The sequence below is a fragment of the Lytechinus pictus genome, chromosome 16 (assembly GCF_037042905.1).
Source record: "Lytechinus pictus isolate F3 Inbred chromosome 16, Lp3.0, whole genome shotgun sequence".
NCBI lineage: Eukaryota > Metazoa > Echinodermata > Echinoidea > Temnopleuroida > Toxopneustidae > Lytechinus > Lytechinus pictus.
The window spans coordinates 2,288,634-2,310,538 of NC_087260.1; the positions used below are offsets into that span (position 1 = coordinate 2,288,634).

At 36.2% G+C, this 21,905-nt stretch overlaps 1 protein-coding gene across 1 annotated transcript; it reads right to left on the bottom strand.

Moving 5' to 3' along the window:
* Positions 1-241: 241 nt before the first annotated feature.
* On the bottom strand, positions 242-21,547 carry LOC129279600 (uncharacterized). Its single transcript, XM_064111567.1, has 12 exons — positions 21,465-21,547; positions 18,399-18,557; positions 16,797-16,872; positions 15,386-15,568; positions 14,227-14,352; positions 12,607-12,733; positions 10,136-10,294; positions 8,323-8,406; positions 6,315-6,397; positions 4,700-4,897; positions 2,074-2,187; positions 242-364 (listed from the first exon to the last, which is right to left on the bottom strand). Exons 1-12 carry the CDS (start codon positions 21,482-21,484, stop codon positions 242-244), a joined length of 1,452 nt encoding a protein of 483 aa, XP_063967637.1. The 5' UTR covers positions 21,485-21,547.
* Positions 21,548-21,905: the final 358 nt, after the last annotated feature.

Consider the following 21,905-nt stretch of genomic DNA (forward strand, 5'->3'; position numbering starts at 1 on the left):
ATAAAAACATGAATTCCAATTGAATTAAAAAGTCTGATTCTGTTTTGGAATGCTTTACTAAAGTAATGTTCCTATTTGATTATAATTTACATTTTCCTATTTCACTACTCTTTTAATAATTTTGAATCAACTATTTTATATTCAATCACAGAAATTCATCACAGTTTGGTTTTGCTACAAAGGCATTTTGGAAAAATCTAAGATGTACCATCCATGTATCTCCATAGACTGTAATCATCTGCTAACTTGCTAGGCTATAACTACATGTACTTACTACTTCAATCTTTTTTAGTCCACTGCCGATAGGATCTGCTGCCGTCAGGCTGGTGTTTGCAGTAATGATGCTAGGATTAGATGCATAGATCTACAACAAAAAAATGACAAACTTCAATGAATGGCACAACTTGAAAAATTTATGAATCAAAGATCCAGGCCCCGTAGCACAAAGGTTAGCAATTAATTGCTTAATGAAATGGCCTATCAAGAGCATCATTGCATGCACACTTTGCTCAGTAGAATAACTAGTAACCAATCAGAATTGTTCTTTCAAATCAGCGATTAATTGCTAGCCTGTGTGTTATGGGGCCTAGCACTTACTACATTCTGACTGGGATATCCATCTTCTTTAGTAGAAGTCTCTCTGCCAGGTTTTTGAAGGCAACTGTGTGACCGAGGGTGGGAAACTTTTGAGATTTCCTGTTATCACATTTATTCATTTGTTTTTATCTCTTGGAATATATTCAGTTAGGTACAAAAGATCAGCAAAAAGCTGTTTTTCATTGATGACCTCATGAAAACAGAATAAAGATTACAACAAAAAACAAGTGGAACGCCTCTGGCAGACTCGCCTGCATTACGCGATTTGATATAGCAGTGAAGACTTTGAAAACAGCTATTGAATAATTATTCACAACAGAAAACACTAATCTGATAATGAAATGTTATGTCCATTGACCCAAAATGACCTTTGACCATGATCATGTGACCTAAGACGCATGCAAAAACAATCATTCATACTTGATTACCTTTATGTCTATGTTACATGAGTTAGATCCATAAATTTTCTAAGTTATGATGCCAATTCAACAAATAATCCCAACATGGCCAGAGCTCATTGACCTTAAATGACCTTTGATCTTCATCGTGTGATCTGAAACTCGCACATGATATTCAGGGGTACATGGTAGCTCTTATGTCCATGTTTCATGAACTAGATCCATAAACTTTTAAAGTTATGGTGACAACTCCACAAATACCCCCAACACGGCCAAAGTTTGTTGACCCTAAGTGACCTTTGGTCTTGTTCATGTGACCTGAAACTCAAGTAGGATCTTTAGTGATACACCATTACCCTTATGTCTATGTTTCATGAACTAGGTCTATATATACTTTTTAAGTTATGACAAATTTTCAAAAACTTAACCTTGGTTAAGATTTCATCGACGATGCTGCCGACAATGCCGACGCCGTCGGAAAAGCAGCACCTATAGTCTCGCTCTGCTATGCAGGCAAGACAAAAATCATACATGTAAATAAAATCAAATTTTGGGTTATTATGGTAGAGTACAACTATGGTGCTCCCTCAATGGATGCAGGAGTTGAAAATATGTGTCTAACACAAATCAATGATTTGTCCCAAGCGTAAGATAGGTTAAAACAAAGTCCACCTTTCTTGCTAAGTGAGGAATTTTCTATTCTTATGTAGATAATGGGCAGTGCGGATCACTGATTTATGACTTCCAGTTGTTGAACTCAGAATAAATGAGGGTTAATCTTCTTTCCTTTAATGAATGGAGTTTGACAGACTGCTTGCTTCAAATCATTCCATCCAACCCTGAGTCGAAACCAAAGTGACACTTTAGAGTAGAGCAATTGTTGCCAATTCCACACACAAATCCACTCACGAATCAAATGACCAACTTCAATCCTGGGTTTTACACAGGAGCAAATGTCTTTCACTCCTGTGCATACATGTGTCATGAAATGCACAAATTGACTGTGAGCAGTTCAAGTGACGGTGTGAAGTAGTGCTACAAAGCACAAAAATGAAAATGACCAAATATTGTATCTTACCATAATGTTACTATTCTGCCACAGACTTGGTATGTATGATGCTCGTAACGTCAGACTGTCTCCAATATCAATGTAAAATAATTCAGTTCCAAAATCAGCAGTAAATAGCAGAAACTAGAGTGGAAAGCAAAATAAAAAATTGAACTATAATTTATTTTTGGTCTATTTTTATTAGGTGGGCTGATGATGTCACATCCCCACTTTCCTTTTTTCTTGTGTTATTACTGTACATGAAATCATAATTATTTCACATGTTTAGTGCCGTTATCGATAACCTTTTTATCGCTAGTCTTGTCGACAATCGCTTGTTTTTTGCCGCTTAGCGATATTGATAACCTCTCTCTCGTTGTCAATAATAACCGCTATTACGTAGGGACGAGACAGTGATTTTCTGCGATTTCACGGAATTCATGGAAACAGCATTTTGAAAGAGGCTTTTCAAACAGAAAATCGCGGAAAACATATTTTTCCTTAAAATGCACAGAACGGCAACAGAAATTACTCCAAAATCTTAACAAAATATGAATACTTACTATCTGGCACAAAACACGATCTCATCCCCACTTTGCTTGCTATAATCATGACAATGCAAACATCGTGTCTGCACTCGACCCCATTCGATTGTATGGAATAGATTCACAATCGCAAGATCAGTTTAAGTGAAGTACCAACTAACGTAGAAGCAGCACACGACCGTGTGTTGCTGCCCTCTACGTTCAAAGATGTACAGCACGATATCAAAATGGCGGATAGGCAAAAAACGTTAACTGCTCAGAACAATGTCCCAAAACCCCCAAATTATCGATTAACCTTCATCATCCAACCCTAAAATAATGCTAATAACGTGAAAGGCGAGGATGTATTTATGCTAAATGTTTGTTAAAAGATGTTTTGTAATAGTTTACATCCAATGAGCGCAGATTTTAAAGCATTCTTGGTGCAGTGGCAGATACAAATTTTGACTAACGCGAGTATGTGACATCACTATAATGCACAAAAAATGCGTATTGATAATGTTCTTTTTTCGATAGTTATCGATATCGTTAAGATATTTTTAGTGATATATCTCAACAGAGAATTTTCTTAACGATAACAGCTCTATACATTGTATATGTTCATACATGTGTTTATGATATGTCTCCCTTATAATAATATAAGTTGCAGCAATGAATGTCTAACACATAAAATCATATTTTTATCCATTATTTTAGTTCTTAGAGGACAAAATTTGCATAAACATAATTTCATGTAATAAAATACAATAAAAAAAGGAAAATCTGTATTGTATTATTCGAAATACAATCTGAAAAAGAAATACTCCAAAAATTCATTTTGCCCCAATTGATCATTGTCCCAGCAGCCACTGTGCAGCGCCAGATCGACGTTGCTATATTCCTTAAATCTGAATTGTATCATGCTTTTTGTTTCATTTTTCACACCAGTCCCTTAGTTAGCACCATTCATTTGCATAGTGTCCCTGCATAGGCATTATTTTAACAGGTTGTCATGCAAGAGGTTTGAATGTCTTACTGCACACTCACCTTTCTAGAGGAAACTCTCAATTATTACAGTACAAATGATGAGAAATATCTGTATTTTATTGTTCGAAATAGATATCTGAAATAGAAAATTCTTTTTTGCCAAACTACTTGTGGGCCTGGCAGCCACTGTGCAGCACCAGATTGACACTGCTCTATCCCTCAAATCGTTAAACGCCAAACAGGGTAGCAGTATTCCCATCTTTTAACGTTGTTTGGTTTGACGTAGCCGGGGTTTGAACTCCCGACCTCCCAGTTGTGAGACAGATACTCTACCAACTGAGCCAACACACTGGTACAAGTGGGGATATGACATCATCAGTTTGCTCATTAAATATTCATGAAGACATGCATAGAACTGTCATTTTCTCAAAAATGTTGAATATGGGTTTTATTGTACCTTTAAAGGCCACCGCACACCTTACGACCCAACTGGTCGGCGACTGGCTTGCGACTGAGTGAGGGGAGATGTGACGTCACGGCTCTTGTCAGCTAGTGCGTCGCAGACCGGTCAAAGACAAGTCGCAAGGAAAATCGGAAGGATTTGACATGTCGAATCCTTATGACTGGATCGCAAGCTCAATCCAACTTCCAGCCAATCATACAGTAGAATTGCACGACGCGTATATGATAAACAACGCGCATACGCAGTAGTAAGCGCACTTTCTCAGTTGCTATGCCAAAAAGCAAAAAGCGCATGCGTGAGTCGCAGATCGGATCGCAAGGTGTGCGGTGTCGAGGCTTATGACTACCTTGCGATTCATTTCCCCTCACTCAGTCGCAAGCCAGTCGCCGACCAGTCGGGTCGTAAGGTGTGCGGTGGCCTTAATACATTGCCAATTATTTCACACCCGCTCCTGAAAGAAGAGAATTTTTAGTCATCACGAACCATCAAAACTTGAACTTTATGCATTTTATATCACATAGCATATTGGGCAGCTGCATATATATTCTAACAGCTTTCTTAATCTTTCATGGATTTTCCTCAAACCTTCACCAATTTCTAAAATTGTTTTTTCTGCTATTTCAACACAAAACTTGTTGTCAGGGTGTACTTCCTTCCCCTTTAAATGAGAATTGAGTCTTACTGGACAACTGGGTAGGTCATGGTCCTGTTCTTCTAGGACCTCTGATGGATAGATGAGCTCTGAAGTCAAATAAACCAAGCTGTCTGTTGATGCACCATGGGAATCCATATCGTAATGCTGTGCATTCATGATGAAGATATTGCTCTGTTTGTCAAAGCTGATAGCAGAATTAGGGCTGACCAAGTCATCGGCATGGAGCTAATGGAAGGAGATTTAATTGGTTTGAAAAGATTGATTTTCTTAAAATGACTATCATTAAATTATCATCATTACATATACTGAAGTTTTACCCATTAGGTAAAAACGCTTATTGCATTGAACTAATAGTATGGCAATATACGTTATTTATGATTATGATGATAATATTCATCATTCTAGTATGTTAAATTATCTTATAATAATAACAATGATGATAATAATAATAATAATAATAATATATTTATATATAATATAATACACAGTTTTTTAAAGTGCTAGATACATAAACAATCAAGTGGAACACCTCTGGCAGTCTAGCTTGCATTGTGTGATTTATAATACATGTTTAGCAACAGTGCTGGCTTTGATAACATGATTAATTATCCACAAAAAAAAAATTTCTATGATGATGAAATACTGGGTTCATTGATTCTATATGACCTCTGACCTTAATCATGTGACCTAAGACTCATGATAGATGATCAGGGATACTTGATTACCCCTTTGTCCATGTTGCATTAACTAGATCCCCAAAGTTTCAAAGCTATGATGGCATTTCAACAAATACCCCCAACATGGTTAAAGTTTATTGACCTTAAATGACCTTTGACCTTAATCGTGTAACCTGATGCTCATCAAAAATAATCAGCAATACTTGAGTACTCTTATGTCCAAGTTTCATGAACTAGTTCTATATAATTTCAAAGTTATGATGACATTTTTGATAACTTAACCTTGGTTAAGATTTTGATGTGGATTTCCGCAACATGGTCCAAGTTCATTGACCCTAAATGACCTTCGACCTTCATTATTTGGCCTCAAACTTGTGCAAAATAATCAGTGATACTTGATTGCCCTTGTGTCTACCTTTCATGAACTTGGTCTATATGATTTCTAAGTTATGATGACATTTCAATAACTTAACCTTTGTTAATATTTCAATGGTGACGATGCTGCCGTCGATGTTGAAAATGTTGTACAACGCCTACTTAGCTTGTTGTACCGGAGCAAATGGGAGGCTGAATGCCAAACTTTTGTAATGTTGCACACGCACTGTCCAAAATGTCCAAAAGGTGATATCACTACTAAAAAAATTAAGATTAAAATGAACTGTGCTTAGTAAATGTGCATAGGGTTACTGGCTAAATGCACACTACTGCCGCAGATCAGATGCATGTTTAAGGAATTTCGCTTTCAATAATTCTTTCTCATTTTCAAAGATTAACATATTTGTGAAATGGCGCGACATTTCGCATTCGGTGAAAGAAAGAGACACTTTATTCAACTTCGGCTATGTCGAGGTGGATATGTGCACAGTATATATACCAAACATTAACATTATTGCTATTTTCCTTGGGGGTTGTAAATGCTTACAGTGTAGTGTTCTAGAAAGGAACCGTTTTACAGCATTTCTTACCTCTACCAAATGTGTCTCTAGATTACTACGCCCATAGAACAGTCTTCCTTCTGATGTCAAGAAAGCAAAATCTCCATTGGCACCTAGGGTAATCAGATAATCAATGACAAAGGTGAATTATGGTATGCCACAAAACTACACAGATGCAATATGTAATTTCCCTCAACAATTGAAATGCATCAAGCGATCTCTCTAGTAATTCAAAAGTATTATGAGAGCATTTGTTACTCTATAATCAACAAAACAAAAAAAATAAATCCTCTCAATTAGCCAAGGACAATGAATAATTGCTTGGATTAACACACACAAAAGAAGTATGGAATGGACGGAAGAAGTTGAAGAGAAAAAGCCCCACATAAATTTTATCTATGATATATTTGGTAAAAATTTACTTGGGACCCATTAAATAACAAGGGGTGGTATTCTGAGGTCATTTTATATCTAAAATATTTTATTTTATCTCTTTCAATGAAATTGGCATTCTGAGATGACATTTTATCTCTCAGATAAAATTTACAATTTTATCTTGCATATAAATTTTATCTTGCGTAACTATAGATGATACGCAACAGAACAGTGCCTGCGTAGACATACCCATCGCGTATCTGGGTATTGCAACGCGGATGATGTGCTTGCGCCCAAGTTACTTTGAAGAAAATATTAAATAAACTTAAAAAAGGGTAGGGGCTATTTTATCTCCGCGACATTGATTTCACCAATATTTCTAGGTGAATTAACCCCAAATGTTGACATAAAAATGAAGAAAAATTATATATTTATTGAGAATAACACCTTAACCTTATTACTGTCCAATCAGAAAGTATTTCATAAGACTTGTCTTGACTAATATTGTTTGAAAAGATGCGATATAGACTTCGAAAAAAGATGAGAGTATTGTCCTTTTTGTTAAAAAGAAATCTCTGTAAAGACGCGCAAGCGTATAGTGCAAGCGTATTTGAAGTCAATAAATTGACGCGATCTCACCCCTTTCCACACCTCCTGGCGGAATGGATTTCAATTGGTTGAGTGATATGAGAGAGCTATAAAAGCGCGTTTCTAATTGGATATTGATTTAAAGGTAGGTGTGTCTTACAAAGATAAAATTGTTCTCAGAATACCAATTCGGAGAGATTTTAAGGGTATTTTATCTCACTGATTTTAACGGAGATAAGATATTTTATTTTATTTGAGATAAAATGGATCTCAGAATTCCACCCCAGGTGTTTTATGAACCACGAGACTTGCATGATTTTGTGATCAGATATGCAACAAGATCTTTTGACCCTAAGATGACCTTTGACCTTATCATCCTCAAAAACACACTCGTGGTACTACCCAATGATTATTTGTACCAATTATAAACAAAATTGATTCAGATATAAAGAAATGAGAGTAAGTTGAACAAAAACTTGAAAAAGGATAGACAGAACCTTATATTATTTGAACTTTTGACCCCTAAATGACATTTGACCCCATCATCATCATGAACACACATGTGGTATTACCCAATTTTTACTAAGTGCAAGTTGATGCAGAAATAAAAATATAAGCACAGTTTGAACAAAAACCTGACCTTTTGACCCCTACATGACATTTGACCCATCATCCTCAACAACACACATGTGGTATTACCCAAAGATCGTTTGTACCAAGTGTGAACATAATTGATGAAGAAATAAAAATGAGAGCAATTGAACAAAATCTTGAGCTTTTGACCCTTAGATGACCTTTGACCCCATCATCCTCAACAACACATATGTGGTATCAACGATCGATCATTTAAACCAAGTGTGATAAAAAAAGGTCATCAGATTTCAACTCCATACTTGAAATCACCCACTGTTGTACATGTCCATATACGTTCAATATGGTTTTATGCTAAATATAGAAATATAGTCAATGAAGACATCAAGAATATTTGCATAAGTGTAGCAAGTTTATCATAGTATACATTTTGACTATTTCCTGCCTTGGACATACATGTATTTTTGTCAGGTTAACTCCTCACCTGGAATAAGTTCTTGGATATATTCACCATGGTCATCTTCAAGATGTTCCATTAGATATTCACTGGCTCTAAACACAGACTGACCTGGAGTAACCAACAGATAACATCATCAGCAAGATGTTCTATAACAGACCAGCCACCCCAAAACCAAGTCACCCAACATGAATTTTAAGATCTTTACTTAGCTTGAAAAGCGCATCCTAATCTTTAAAATGATAAATAACTTGTCAATATTAATTCCACACAATTACTTGATTGAATGCAGTAGTAGTTCAGTGAAAGCTTCAAAAGATAAGGAGAAAAACAAGGTTTGAAGTTTGGGTTAACTCAAGCATGGTATTTGCACACTATCAAATCTGGGTGAAACTTCCAAGCAGTCCAAAGAATGGTGTCAAAGAAACTCTTGTTTCTTCTCTTTTATTCAACTCTACAACTTCAAATTTTGACATTTATGAAGATGATGTTCAAATTCAAATTTGTTTCGGTAAAGGAAATAATCAGTTGTCTCACGACGAGATTGTCCACTTCATCACCTGACGAAGACCAGCAGGTGCAGTCGAAATGTCGCAATTTCAGTTTGTCGCATCGTGAGACAACAGATTATTTCCTTTACCAATTCTATACTACCACGATGATCAACATCTTCCATACTATTCAAATTTGTTTATTCATTACATCAGAAAGCAATGCAAAATAACTATAAAGCATGCATTCATTGCAATAGCATGACTCAGAATAAACAGAGTGTACATGTACAAACATAAATCATTATTTTGATTTATTCACAAACAATATAGCAGCAGTGCTGACATTGAAAACAGCTATTGAATAATTATTCACAAAAGAAAACATTTAAATAATAAAATACTATGTCCATTGACCCAAAATGACCTTTGACCATGATCATGTGATCTAAGATGTGTGCAAAACAATCATTTATACTTGAATACCCTTATGTCTAGTATGTTTTATGAACTAGATCCATAAACTTTCAAGTTATGATGCCAATTCAAAAAACTATACCCCCAAAATGACCAAAGTTCATTGACCCTAAATGACCTTTGACCTTGGTCATGTGGCCTGAAACCAAGGCAGGATGTTCAGTATTACTTGATTACCCTATGTCCAAGTTTCATGAACTACATGTAGGTCCATATACTTTCTAAGTTATGATGTCATTTGAAAAACTTAATCTTAGGTTAAGATTTGATGTTGACGCCGCCGTCGGAAAAGCGGCGCCTTTTAATAGTCTTACTCTGCTATGTAGGCGAGACAAAAACTATACCCCCAAAATGACCAAAGTTCATTGACCATAAATGACCTTTGACCTTGGTAATGTAACCTGAAACTTGCACAGGATGTTTAGTGATACTTGATTACTTATGCCCAAGTTTTAAGAAGCTAGTTCATAAAAATTTAAAGTTACAAAGGAAATTCAACAAATACCCCAAACATGTCAAAATTTCATTGACCCTAAATGACCTTTGTACTTGATCATGTGACCTGAAACCAAAGCAGGATGTTAAGTTATACTTGTTTACCCTTCTGTCCAAGTTTCATGAACTGGGTTCATATACTTTCTAAGTTATGATGGCATTTATAAAACTTAACCTTAGGTTAAGATTTGATGTTGACGCTGTCGCTGTCGGAAAAGCGCCGCCTATAGTCTTGCCCTGCTATGCAGGTGAGAAAGAAATTGTAATATGCAAAGTGAAATTTAAAAAAATGTAAATGTCAGTGGAAATGTATGTTATGAAGATTGTGACATATAGATAGTAATGCCTTGTATGCTGCAAGTTGAAGATGACCTTACCTCCAGTCTTTGAGATGAATAGTTCTTTAGGGCCCCACATCAAGAACTCCCCAAACTTGTTTTTGAGATGGACAATATTGAGGATGTCGCCATGGTGAGAGTAAACTATAGCCTTCATTGACTGCTCAGTATGATCTTCCTCTCTCTCTGGGTTTCTACCTAAACAGCATCAAAAGAAACCCCCCCAAAAAAATAATCAAAATCCAAAAATAATTAATTTTAGCTTTCATATAACCATACAACGGATATATTTTCAAGGTACATGTAGTAATGCAAAAATTAGATTATTACGATGTCATGTAAAAAAAATTGGAGCGCCTCTGGCAGTCTCACCTGCATCATGCGATTCAATTCAGCAGCAGTGCTGATTTTGAAAACTACTATAACATAATAATTCACAAAAAACACAATTCATATAATGATACAATACTATGTTCATTGAAAAGACATGATATTTGACCTTGATCATGCGACCTAAGAGTTGTCAGTGATACTTCATTACCCCTACATGTATATCCACATTTTATAAACTATATCTATAAACTTTGAAAGTTATAACAGCAATCTAATAATTAACTCCAAAATGGCCAAAGTTTATTGACCTTTATGACATCTGACTTTGGACATGTGACCTAAAAACTTGCATGAGATATTCAGTGATACTTGATTACTCTTATGTGTAGGTTTCATGAACTAGATCCATACACTTTAGAGTTATGATGGTATTCAACAAATACCCCCAACTTGGTCAAAGTTCCTTGACCCTGAATGACCTTTGACCTTGGTCATGTGACTTGGAACTCAAGTAGGCTTTAGTAATACTTGATTACCCTTATGGCTAAGTTTCATGTCTATTCAACAATTCCCCCCAACAAGGCCAAAGTTCATTGACCTTTGACCTTGTTCATGTGACCTGAAACTCGCACAGGATGTTCAGTGATACTTGATTACTCTTATGTCAAAGTTTTTTAAGAATCAGATCCATAAACTTTCAAAGTTATGATGGTAATTCAACAAATACCCCCATCTTGGTCAAAGTTCCTTGACCCTGAATGACCTTTGACCTTGGTCATGTGACTTGGAACTCAAGTAGGCTTTAGTAATACTTGATTACCCTTATGGCTAAGTTTCATGAAATAGGTCTATATACTTTCGAAGTTATGACAAAATTTCAAAACCTTAACCTTAGGTTAAGATTTTGATGTTGATTCCCCCAACATGGTCGAAGTTCATTGACCCTAAATGACCTTTGACCTTAGTCATGAGACCTGAAACTCAGGTAGGATGTTTAGTAAAACTTGAATAATTTTATGTTCAAGTTTTATGAACTAGGTTTATATACTTTTTAAGTTATGTTGTCATTTAAAAAACTTAACCTTTGGTTAAGATTTTATGTTGATGCCGCCGCCGTCGGAAAAGCTACGCCTATAGTCTCACTCTGCTATGCAGGTGAGACAAAAAGCAAGGTAAGGATCAGCACCACAACTCATTACATAATCATATGCAAACCATTTTCTACCATTAACAAGTGGAATGCCTCTGGCCGTCTCACCTGCATCACGCGATTCAATATAGCAGCAGTGCTGATTTTGAAAACTACTATAACTCGCACAAGATGTTCAGTGATACTTGGTTACTCTTATTTCCACGTTTTATGAACTAGACCAATACACTTATAGAGATATGATGGCAATTCAACAAATACCCCCAACGTGGCCAAAGTTCTTTGACCTTACATGACCTTTGACCTTGATCATGTGACCTGAAACTCGCACAGGATGTTCAGTGATACTTGATTACTATTATGTCCAAGTTTTATGAACTAGACCAACACACTTTCAAATTTATGGCTGTAATTCAACAAACACCCCAATTTGGCCAAAGTTCATTGACCCTAAATGACCTTTGACCTTGATCATGTGACCTGAAACTTGCACAGGATGTTCAGTAATACTTGATTACTATTATGTCCAAGTTTCATGAATCAGATCCATAAACTTTCAAAGTTATGATGGTAATTCAACAGATACCCCCAATTCGGCCAAAGTTCATTGACCCTAAATGACCTTTGACCTTGGTCATGTGACGTGAAACTCATGCAGGATGTTCAGTGATACTTGATTAACCTTATGGCCAAGTTTCATGAACTAGGTCCATATACTTTCTAAGTTATGCTGTCATTTCAAAAACTTAACCTCAGGTTAAGATTTGGTGTTGACGCCGCCGCCGCCGTCGCCGCCGCCGTCGGAAAAGCGGCGCCTATAGTCTCACTCTGCTATGCAGGTGAGACAAAAACAATGAATTTTAGCTTCTAATGTCTTTCAAATAATACACAAATTACAGAAACTTGAGAAATAGTAATGGTAAAGAAAAGCTAAAGTTGTACAATAGTCCCTGCCTTGACCAAGCCTCCTTCATAGAAATCACGATGAGTATTGACTCTGAAAATTGTAAAGAAAATGTTGTTTTACCTTCAAATGGTACATGTAAGTAGTAAAATATAGCTTCTTGAGTATGGTCTTCCTGGTTTTGAGTCATTAAAAGAAGAGCCACAGAATGCCAAGGTAAGAGAGGAACAGCAGCCAACAGTTCATGATCCTACACAAAGAAGACAAAGTTCAATTAAAACCATAGTTTTCCATTTTCTAAAATGCCAATACCTTGTTCATCAGTGTTCTAAGCACCACATTCTGTGTTCTTGGGTGTTCTAAACATCACATTCTGTGATCTTCTGTGACATGAAAAAAAAACATGTTGATAAAGCTTCTGTACATGGTGAAAATCTTAGGAAAAATATTGAGTTTCTATCAGATAGATAGGGGGAGCGTTTCATGAAAAGACTTGTCGGACGTTTTATCCGACAAGTCCCATTTTATCCGACAATTACCATAGTAACAGTACCTCTCAGCCAATCAACATCAGAGAAAGATGTCAGATCTGACAACTTGTCGGATGAAAATGTTGATGAAACACTCCCCAGAGCAGATAGCAAACATGCTTAACACTCATAAAAGGTTTGCTGAGCAGATATTTCAATTATGCAGTTTTGCTTTTGTTTTCATGACAGTCACCATATTTGTGCAATCTTTTACATGGCCTGGAAAATTGTGTTTTAAAAAATGTATGTTAATACTGCGTTCTTCCTGGATCGCATGATTTTTTTTCCATATTTGGGGAAAACCACGGAATCAAATCAAAGATTGATGGACACAGGGCCCTTGCATAATTGTCAGTATTCTGCTTGAGCTTTAACCATTAATCATCAATTTACAAAATTTACACAATTTTCATGAAATATCATACTTATCAGTACAGGTACTTATGGTTACCGAATGGGTCAAAACTACATTTACTTCATTTAAATTAATACCCTCCATTCTGATACTGAGTGTAATAGCACTCTGAGAAATAGTTTAACACACAAAGGTACAAAACTTTCACAAGTTAGAATTTACTTTTCTTCTGTTCTTCAAATTGCCAATCATAATGAATTTTCTACTCATTTTCACACCTTTATATTACAAGTCAACAAAACTATACAGAAGATTTGCCAATTTGCAATTTCAAATAGTAATTTTGTTTTCATCACATTTCCAATTTAGAGATGTAACGATTAGCTCAAGTTAAAACAGCTTTTACTCAAGAATGACACCATACTGTACTGTGAATTTTTATTTTCTCACACATGTTTCTCTTTTTATTAACCATATAATACATTGTAGTAATAATATTAATAATTATAATAATATGCAACATTTTTTAACATATCACTTATACATTGTATCTAAGTGCTGCATACTATTACCTAGCACGGTTAACCTGATCGGACGCTCGAGCATTTAAGGAATTTCTTCCTAGGGGGTATCCGGCCATTTACTACTCCTGTGTGGAGAGTGGCAAATGTAGATAAATGCTTTTTTCAAGGAAGCCAGTGCTGTGGTGGGATTATCCACTGAGCCACAAGACCTCTACATATTCATTTCAAGGTATATAGAGAGGACCTGCAAAAGGGCCTCCTTAAGAAGACACTGAACCTCAAGTGGTTAATGAATCACGTAGAAAAATGACAATCTTTTAGAGGAAGAGCTTACCTGTAGATCATGTGGTAGTGGTGTTCCTACGGGTTCAGGTTTTCCTCTTTCTATGACAAATATGTTGATCAAGCCATCATCTGGTACAGTCCGTTTCCCTATGGCAAACACAGCATCACTCCAATCCTTGGAAAGATACATTTCATTTTGACATGATAAAAAGGTATTTCTACTGCACACTTTCTTACAATTCATCTATAAAGGGGCTACATGTACAATAAACAAATACACAGGGAATTAGAATCATATAAACATTTATCAAGAAAGTATAAGGGCTTCTCTAATATGCTTGTGAGAAGAGATAACGTTTATTGGAATGTTTTAAGACTGTTCAGATTCAAGAGAGTGCTTGGAAGAAGGTTCTTCTACATGCATGACTGGTTTAAGATTACAATGTTGATAACCAAAGCATGTGTAAAGTTAATTTACCCTAAATGACCTTTGACCATGATCATGTGACCTAAAACTCATGCAATATCATCAGTAGTAATTGATTATTTTTCTGTCCAGGTTACATGAACTGGGTCTATATACATGTACTTTCTGTTAAAAATTTGATGACATTTTAGAGGGCGTATCGTGGTCTAGTGGTTTGACTCTCGCCTTTCAAACAGAGGGTCGTAGGTTTGAATCCGAGCCATGGCGTGTTTTCCTTCAGCAAGAAATTTATCCACACAGTGCTGCACTTGACCCAGGTGAGGTAAATGGGTACCGGCAGGAAATAATTTTTCACATAGCTGTGCACACCAGAATCAGTAGACTAGCTTAGCCGGGGTAATATAGGAGTGCCTTGAGCACCTAGCAAGGGGGATACGTGAGCTATACAAATCCTATATTATTTTATTATCATTATTATTTCAAAACATAAACATTGGTTAATTTCAGTGTTGACAATGCTGCCGCCGTCGGTGCCTAAAGCATCTCTCTGCTTTGCAGGCAAGACAATATCGGCCTCCTGCATTCTTGCTAGGCGCTCAGCATTTAGATTGGAGAAGGGTAATAATAGCATGTTATGTTATGCAGAGCTGGAAGAGCAGAGGCTGCCCTGGGTAAATAAAATGTTATCATTGTTGTCAGTGTGATTATTATTGTTCAAATTTATCCACATCTGGAAATTAGACCAAGTGTTATAGACCAACCCCGAATATAACCTACATACCTCACACCAAGTGTGTTGGCAGCAGTACTGCGAGAATTCCAGTGATGCCACTCTGTAATCAGCTGGTATAATTACTTCTTGATATTCTCCAGTTTGAAGAGTGTATATGAAGACTGTTCCATTGATGAGAAGGGCTATACTCTCTGATCGTATTACAGCACTTTGGACAAAAGGATCATCAACCTGTGAATCAAACAATAGCATAAACTCCAATATGCACGCAAGAATGAAGTTTGAAGTTGAACCCTCAATTAGTTCTTTAGTTACTGCAAGAACTTTATAATGACATTTAGGCTCATGGCCGTAAAATCTATCCTGATCACTGTCACTCTCATATGCAAATGACTTAAGTTTGAAGTTGAACCCTCAAATGATTCTTTAGTTATTCCAAGAATGGAATCGATATCTATGAAATATGATTTCTGTGACCAGTGACATTTGACCTCATGGTATCGTGACATTTGACCTCATGGTATCAAATGTCATCATATCACTGCTGCTCCCATATGCATATACGTGAGCTAATTTTGAAGTTGTACCCTCAGACCGCTCTTCATTTCTCAAGAATGAGATCGATATCTTCACAAATATAATCTGTGTTAAATTTGACCTCATGATGATGCCAAAATCTAAACAGATCATTGCTTTTCTCACATGCATACATGAGCTAAGTTTGAAGTTGCATCCTCAAACGATTCTTGCTCAAGAATGAGATTAAAGGGGAAGTTCACCCTGACAAAAAGTTTATTGTAAAAATAGCAGAAAAAATAATAAAAAATATTGCCGAAGGTTTGAGAAAAATTCATCAAATAATTAAAAAGTTATTAGAATTTCAATTATTTACAAAATTATACAAAATTTGAAATTCATACATTTTATATTACATAACACATGGGGCAGCTGCTCGTTTATGACGTCACAAATCCAAAACTTTGAACTCTAATAACTTTCTTACTCTTTAACGGATTTTCATCAAACCTTCACCAATATTTTTTACTATTTTTTCTACTATTTTTATAACAAAGTTTTCTTCAGGGTGAACTTCCCCTTTAATATCTTCAAGAATATGACCTCTGCAACCTTTGATCTCGTGATACCAATATCTCTAGAGACATCATCGCTTTTCCTGTGCATAAGTGCACTAAGTTTGAAGATGTATCCTCAAACGGTTCTTAAGTTAATGTAAGAAAGGAAGGGAAGGGCAATCCCCAAACAGAAAACCTCTGGGAATTACAACCTACAACAGGCACGTATCCAGCATCAGATTCTACAAAGCATTTCATAGCACATTTGTCTGGAACAATAGTGACTCTACTATATATGCTTGTGCATGGGCCCATACATTTCTTTTTCATAGTTGATGCTAGATATGCTATTGTACAAAGGGCAGCTCAGGCTTAACAATACTTACATGAAGCAGATTAGCAGGGATTCTCATTGGAGCCATTGGTGTCACAAATGCATTCTGGGATAGATAAGCATACTCACTGCAAAAAAAAACCATAAAGAAAATTTTAATGACTATACTTGTGTGTATAATTCATTTCTAATCATCTTCAAGAACTTGGGTATTTTCATGATTTTTCTCGGCAATATCATGTTCCTAGTTACTTTGCCATTAGCACTGTCTCTTCTTGATTAAGTTTTCTTATCAACCAATGAGTTTACAATAGATTATTTGCAAAGATCATTCATTACAGGCTGTGTGCTAAAATGGCGCCCATTTTAATGAGACAATGACTTGAGAATCAAGAGTTACTAGCACACTATCTGGCACCTAGCTGCCACCCCAAAACCAACAAAAAATCATCCAAAAGAAAGTTAAATATTTTATTGAGCTTAAATGGATATATTAAGCTTTCAAAAGATATGTTACATGTCAAAATTTATTTTTAAGAATAACCCACACAAGGATTTTATTGAATGTCTTAGAAATTCAGTGAATTTTTGGATGGTGGGTCACATTTGATAGTAGATCAACTAGGTTTAGCCATGATGGTGTTACAAAGGATCTGAGGAATTAGACCATCTGATAGTACTTAGACAAACGGCATGTTTCTAGGAGAATTGTTAAACTATATTACCCTCGTAAGTATCCAGAATTCCGGAAAAACTTCCCTGTAGAAACAGACGCGATGCAGTTCATTAATAAACCGCATCGCGCAAATTCGGTTTCTCATGGCCACCGCCTATGGGAGATGATTATTGCCGTGTTAATCTGTTTAACTTTAAACACATGGCGAAAAAACATCGTGTCTGGCGGAAGTGCATGAACCCGGAAGTGCAATTTCACTGTATATATGCACGTTCTGGCCTTTTCAATCTCGCCAGATGACATATGGTAACGTGGATCGTATTACCGAACACTTTTCATGAATTCAATCATATCAAACACATTACTCTCATAAAATTCACCAAACTTCCACCATAAATACACAATTACCTACAAAATATAAATATGTAAAAATTTTGCCAAAATCGTTTGTCCCTTTTATGATATAAGCTTCCAATCGGACCCCTCTTTGCATGTGAAATATTTTGGTTACTTGAAAAAGGTATCGTATTACCGAACGTGTGTTTTCTATGGGAAAAGTTGTGAAAAAAACAAAATTACTGATGAGCTATTTTGAGCATATTTTATTATTTTTAGAATATTAAGACTTTGAAAATGTGTTTTTGACAATTTTTCATCATCTTTCTATTCAAGTTCCCTTTGAAAGGATGTTACAAAATTTTGAGCGTATGAAATTATTTTCTGACGCGTACGATGTGCGCGTTCGGTAATACAAGGCCAGTCGGTAATACAATCACTCACAATACCACAATACATGGCAAGGTCATAGGTTGAATTCCCAATTGAAGCGGTATTTGCGACGCGGAATGTGAGTTAATCGGATTATTCGCTCTGTATAATCACAGGTTGTTTTAAGGGCGATACGTTTTTTTTATTCTAGAAAAGATAAAACATTTTTTAACAATTCTCTGTAGAAACAGGCCAAAAGTGGATACTCACAAGAGAAACATCTGAGCAGTCTCTTCACAATTAGACAAGAGCCGCGGGGTAGGGCCAAGGTACTTGAGAGGAACTGTTTCATCACTTATTCCATCTAGCAGAGAGCTAGACCATAGTGGTAGTATTTCAGCTCTGATCACCACATTTACCAGAAGAATTCTGAAGTAATGTATAAAAAAAAATATCCCATTCTCATATATATTTTTTTTAAGGACAATGATGTTCCAGATTCCATTTGTATGAGCATTGTGAAAGGGTAGGACCAAACTAGGCCAGGGCCCCATTGCATAAAAGTTACTATTAAGATATTAGATTAACTTTGCCATCCAATGGTAACTACCATGGTAACGATGATCAACAGCCAATCAGAATAAAGAATTCCATGCAAGTTACCACTGCATGGCATAGTTATCCCTGATGGTAATTTTTATGCAAAAAGGCCCAGATCTAGGTCCACAATACAGTCAGAAAAGAAATGCCATCCCCATTTTTCTAGGATTGTCCTCATTTCTAAGAATCTCTCCAGTCACATCTTGGAAATTTCATCAAGCAGTAAAATGCTGTCTCTCACCGAGTGTGGAGGTCAGTTCCCCCCCCCCCCCTCAACTATATACCCTATTGGAGTACACACGCACGACCAAAAAATGTGTAAAAGGGTACTTTTTGAGATCATGTGCATAACACATTTAGCGTGTCATAAAAGCAAGTATCGGGCAAAAACGGTATACAAGTAGTTGAGGGGGAAAACATGTATATATTTTACAGGTTGTACGGTACTGTTTAGGGGGCAAAATTGTCCAAAACACACGTGAAAATACTCAAACAGGGTATAGATTTGACCAAATGATAAAACTTGTTTCGGGTGGGTTTGTAAAAGCTGTGCCTGTGGCTGTGGTCGCGCATTTACCCCGTTTTCACACAAGTTCATTATAGAGACACCGAGTCTGGAATAATAGCAGTTCACCAGGGGCATTTTATGACAAAGAATCAACTTTTATGAGAAAAAAACAGAGCGAGGTGTAAACAAATGATCTTCATAAACAAGGTCAATCTCAATTCAATTTAATTTGAATTCATAACAAGTTTAGGGGAAGACAGTCATGACTGTAAGTACGATGTCTGGAGAAAAAAAATTCTTATTTCAAGAAAATATCACATTTTCTTTGTGAATTTGAATAGAAACAACCTTCAGACTGACAGAAATGTACAATTTTGTGAAAAATCCAATTAATGCCTGCAAAAGAGAAGAATGAAATCAGGTCAATTTTCAGCATTTTCCTGCCATAGACTGTGTAGTTAAGAAATGGACACACACAAATCCAAATTTTTAGCTTCTGAGAGCTGTTATAAATTTATTCTTGATGCCAAAAACTTGTCCATAAAGTGCCTAATAGGAATTTTGATGCTCTCTCTGATGGTATTATGGTGGGCCCCAAGTCTGCGCACCTAACAATTTGAGTTAAGATTTAACATGAATTTCTTATTTCACAAAATCTTTCAGTTAATAATGTTCCTTATATTATTATGAGTAAGTGTACCAAATTTTTCAATGAAAAATGAAAGAAAATATAGGATTTTTAAAAAAAAACCTCGGGCAGTCATTTTCAAATTTAAAAAAAAATGGTACCCCACGTCTGCGCACTCATTCACTTTGCACACGATTCAGAGATTTTGATGAGAAAGGCTGCATTTTGAGGCCGTCACATGAAATGCCCTAAATTCATTATTTTTCCACTATTTTGAGTCAAAATTTTTTATGAATACCTGTCTATGTATTGCATGTGTTAAGTCTGTGTTTGTTGCGTATCTTCTTTTAATAGAATCGCGCAGATACGCGACTGCGCAGACAAGGGGGACTGCCCAGACTTGGGGGAACTTGCCATATGATTTTTTAAAAGATTTGGAAATCAGATCACAAAGAAAAATTGCGACAAAGTGAAAAAATTTGTGCCAAACAAATTTCATTTTCACATAGTAGGATGGGGGTTTGGGTGTCCGGACACGTAACAGAAATGAAGCCTTGTTTTTATCTCAGGAATAAACCAAAAATATAGGTTGAATAGTTTTTTTCACCATCAATATTTCTTCTTTATAATATTTTCTTATATTTTGTGCTAAAAAAAATTAAAGACATTGCTTGTAAACTTTTCAAAATTGAGAGTAAAAGTCATGTGTCCGGACACCCAACCCGTCCGGACACACAACCACTGGGTATATTAGTAAACGCATGGGAATTAAAACACACAAAAATAAGGGTTTGCAATTTATCTCTAAATCCTTATTTAAAATGATCATATAAACTTGTCCTTACTGTCAAAAGAAGTCCCTGAATTTTTTCTTTCCATACATCTCAAACATTAGTTAGAAATCAATTCAGATCACATTTTTTAGCAGCCTGAATTTCTCGAAAAAAGTGCCATATTTTCCCCTAAATCAGCCTGTTTTATGCTGACACTTTTTATTTCAGTGTGGCTTCAGACAGGCTAAGACAAGTCTTGTATTTGAAAGAGTTGGTGAACTAGAGATATTTAAAAACAGATAATACATTTTAGTACACTTACATGACAGTTGACTTAAAAGGTAGAATGCCATCAATATTCAATGACAATGCCCCCCCCCCCCCCCACCTTCCTTATTTCCCATCCTTTTTTTTTTTTTTTTTTAATGCTTTATTTCAATCTACGTTAGTGAATAAAGAGGTCAGAGCGACAGAGCAGAGCCAGAGGCATCACAATTCGCAGATTAAGGGTGTGCACCCGCTGTAACTTACTACTGGTTTCCAAAATGTTCGGGCAGCAAACACGGGTCGGTAATTGCAGCCAATTCCAAGGCAAAGACCAGCGGCGGCAGCGCAGCGGATTGGAACTGCTGGAAGACACGTCCGGACGGAGTACGGTACCGGGCGGTACTGCCCGATCCGTGCCCCGATGGATGGCGATGCGCTGGTGCAGCATTCGCGTGGGTTTATCGTGGGTTTATTTATTATTTATACAATTACATTAATCAAACTTTTAAATCAATCATTCTGTACCATATCTCAAATTACCACAACTTTGCTCTACTTACAAAGATAACATCAAAATCATCTTGTGGAATTTTGAGTTGGACCTCACGCAGGCAACGCCATCAGACAGCAATCCAACAAAAAGTTTTCGATCACAATCACGTGATCTTGAACTGCTTATCACGTGTTTTTGTACGTCATGAAACCATGACGATAACACGGCATGTGATTGGTTGAAAGTTTGCTAGAAGTTTTATAGTTTATAATACTCATTTTATTCGTAACTCTTCTAAATTCTTGTTTTTTCAAGGGCGCCTACCCATGGAGCGAAGTTGTTATATCATACTTAACGTTGCCGACGCGTATGACGCAATAATTAAGGCACTAAAATAATTTGCAAAGTCATGCGCATGTTTCTTGAGCAACAAAACAAACGTGTAGTCCAGGTTTTCTCGAGTGTTTAACAAAAATTACATCAGACATAAACTCAAAAAGCAGCTTGG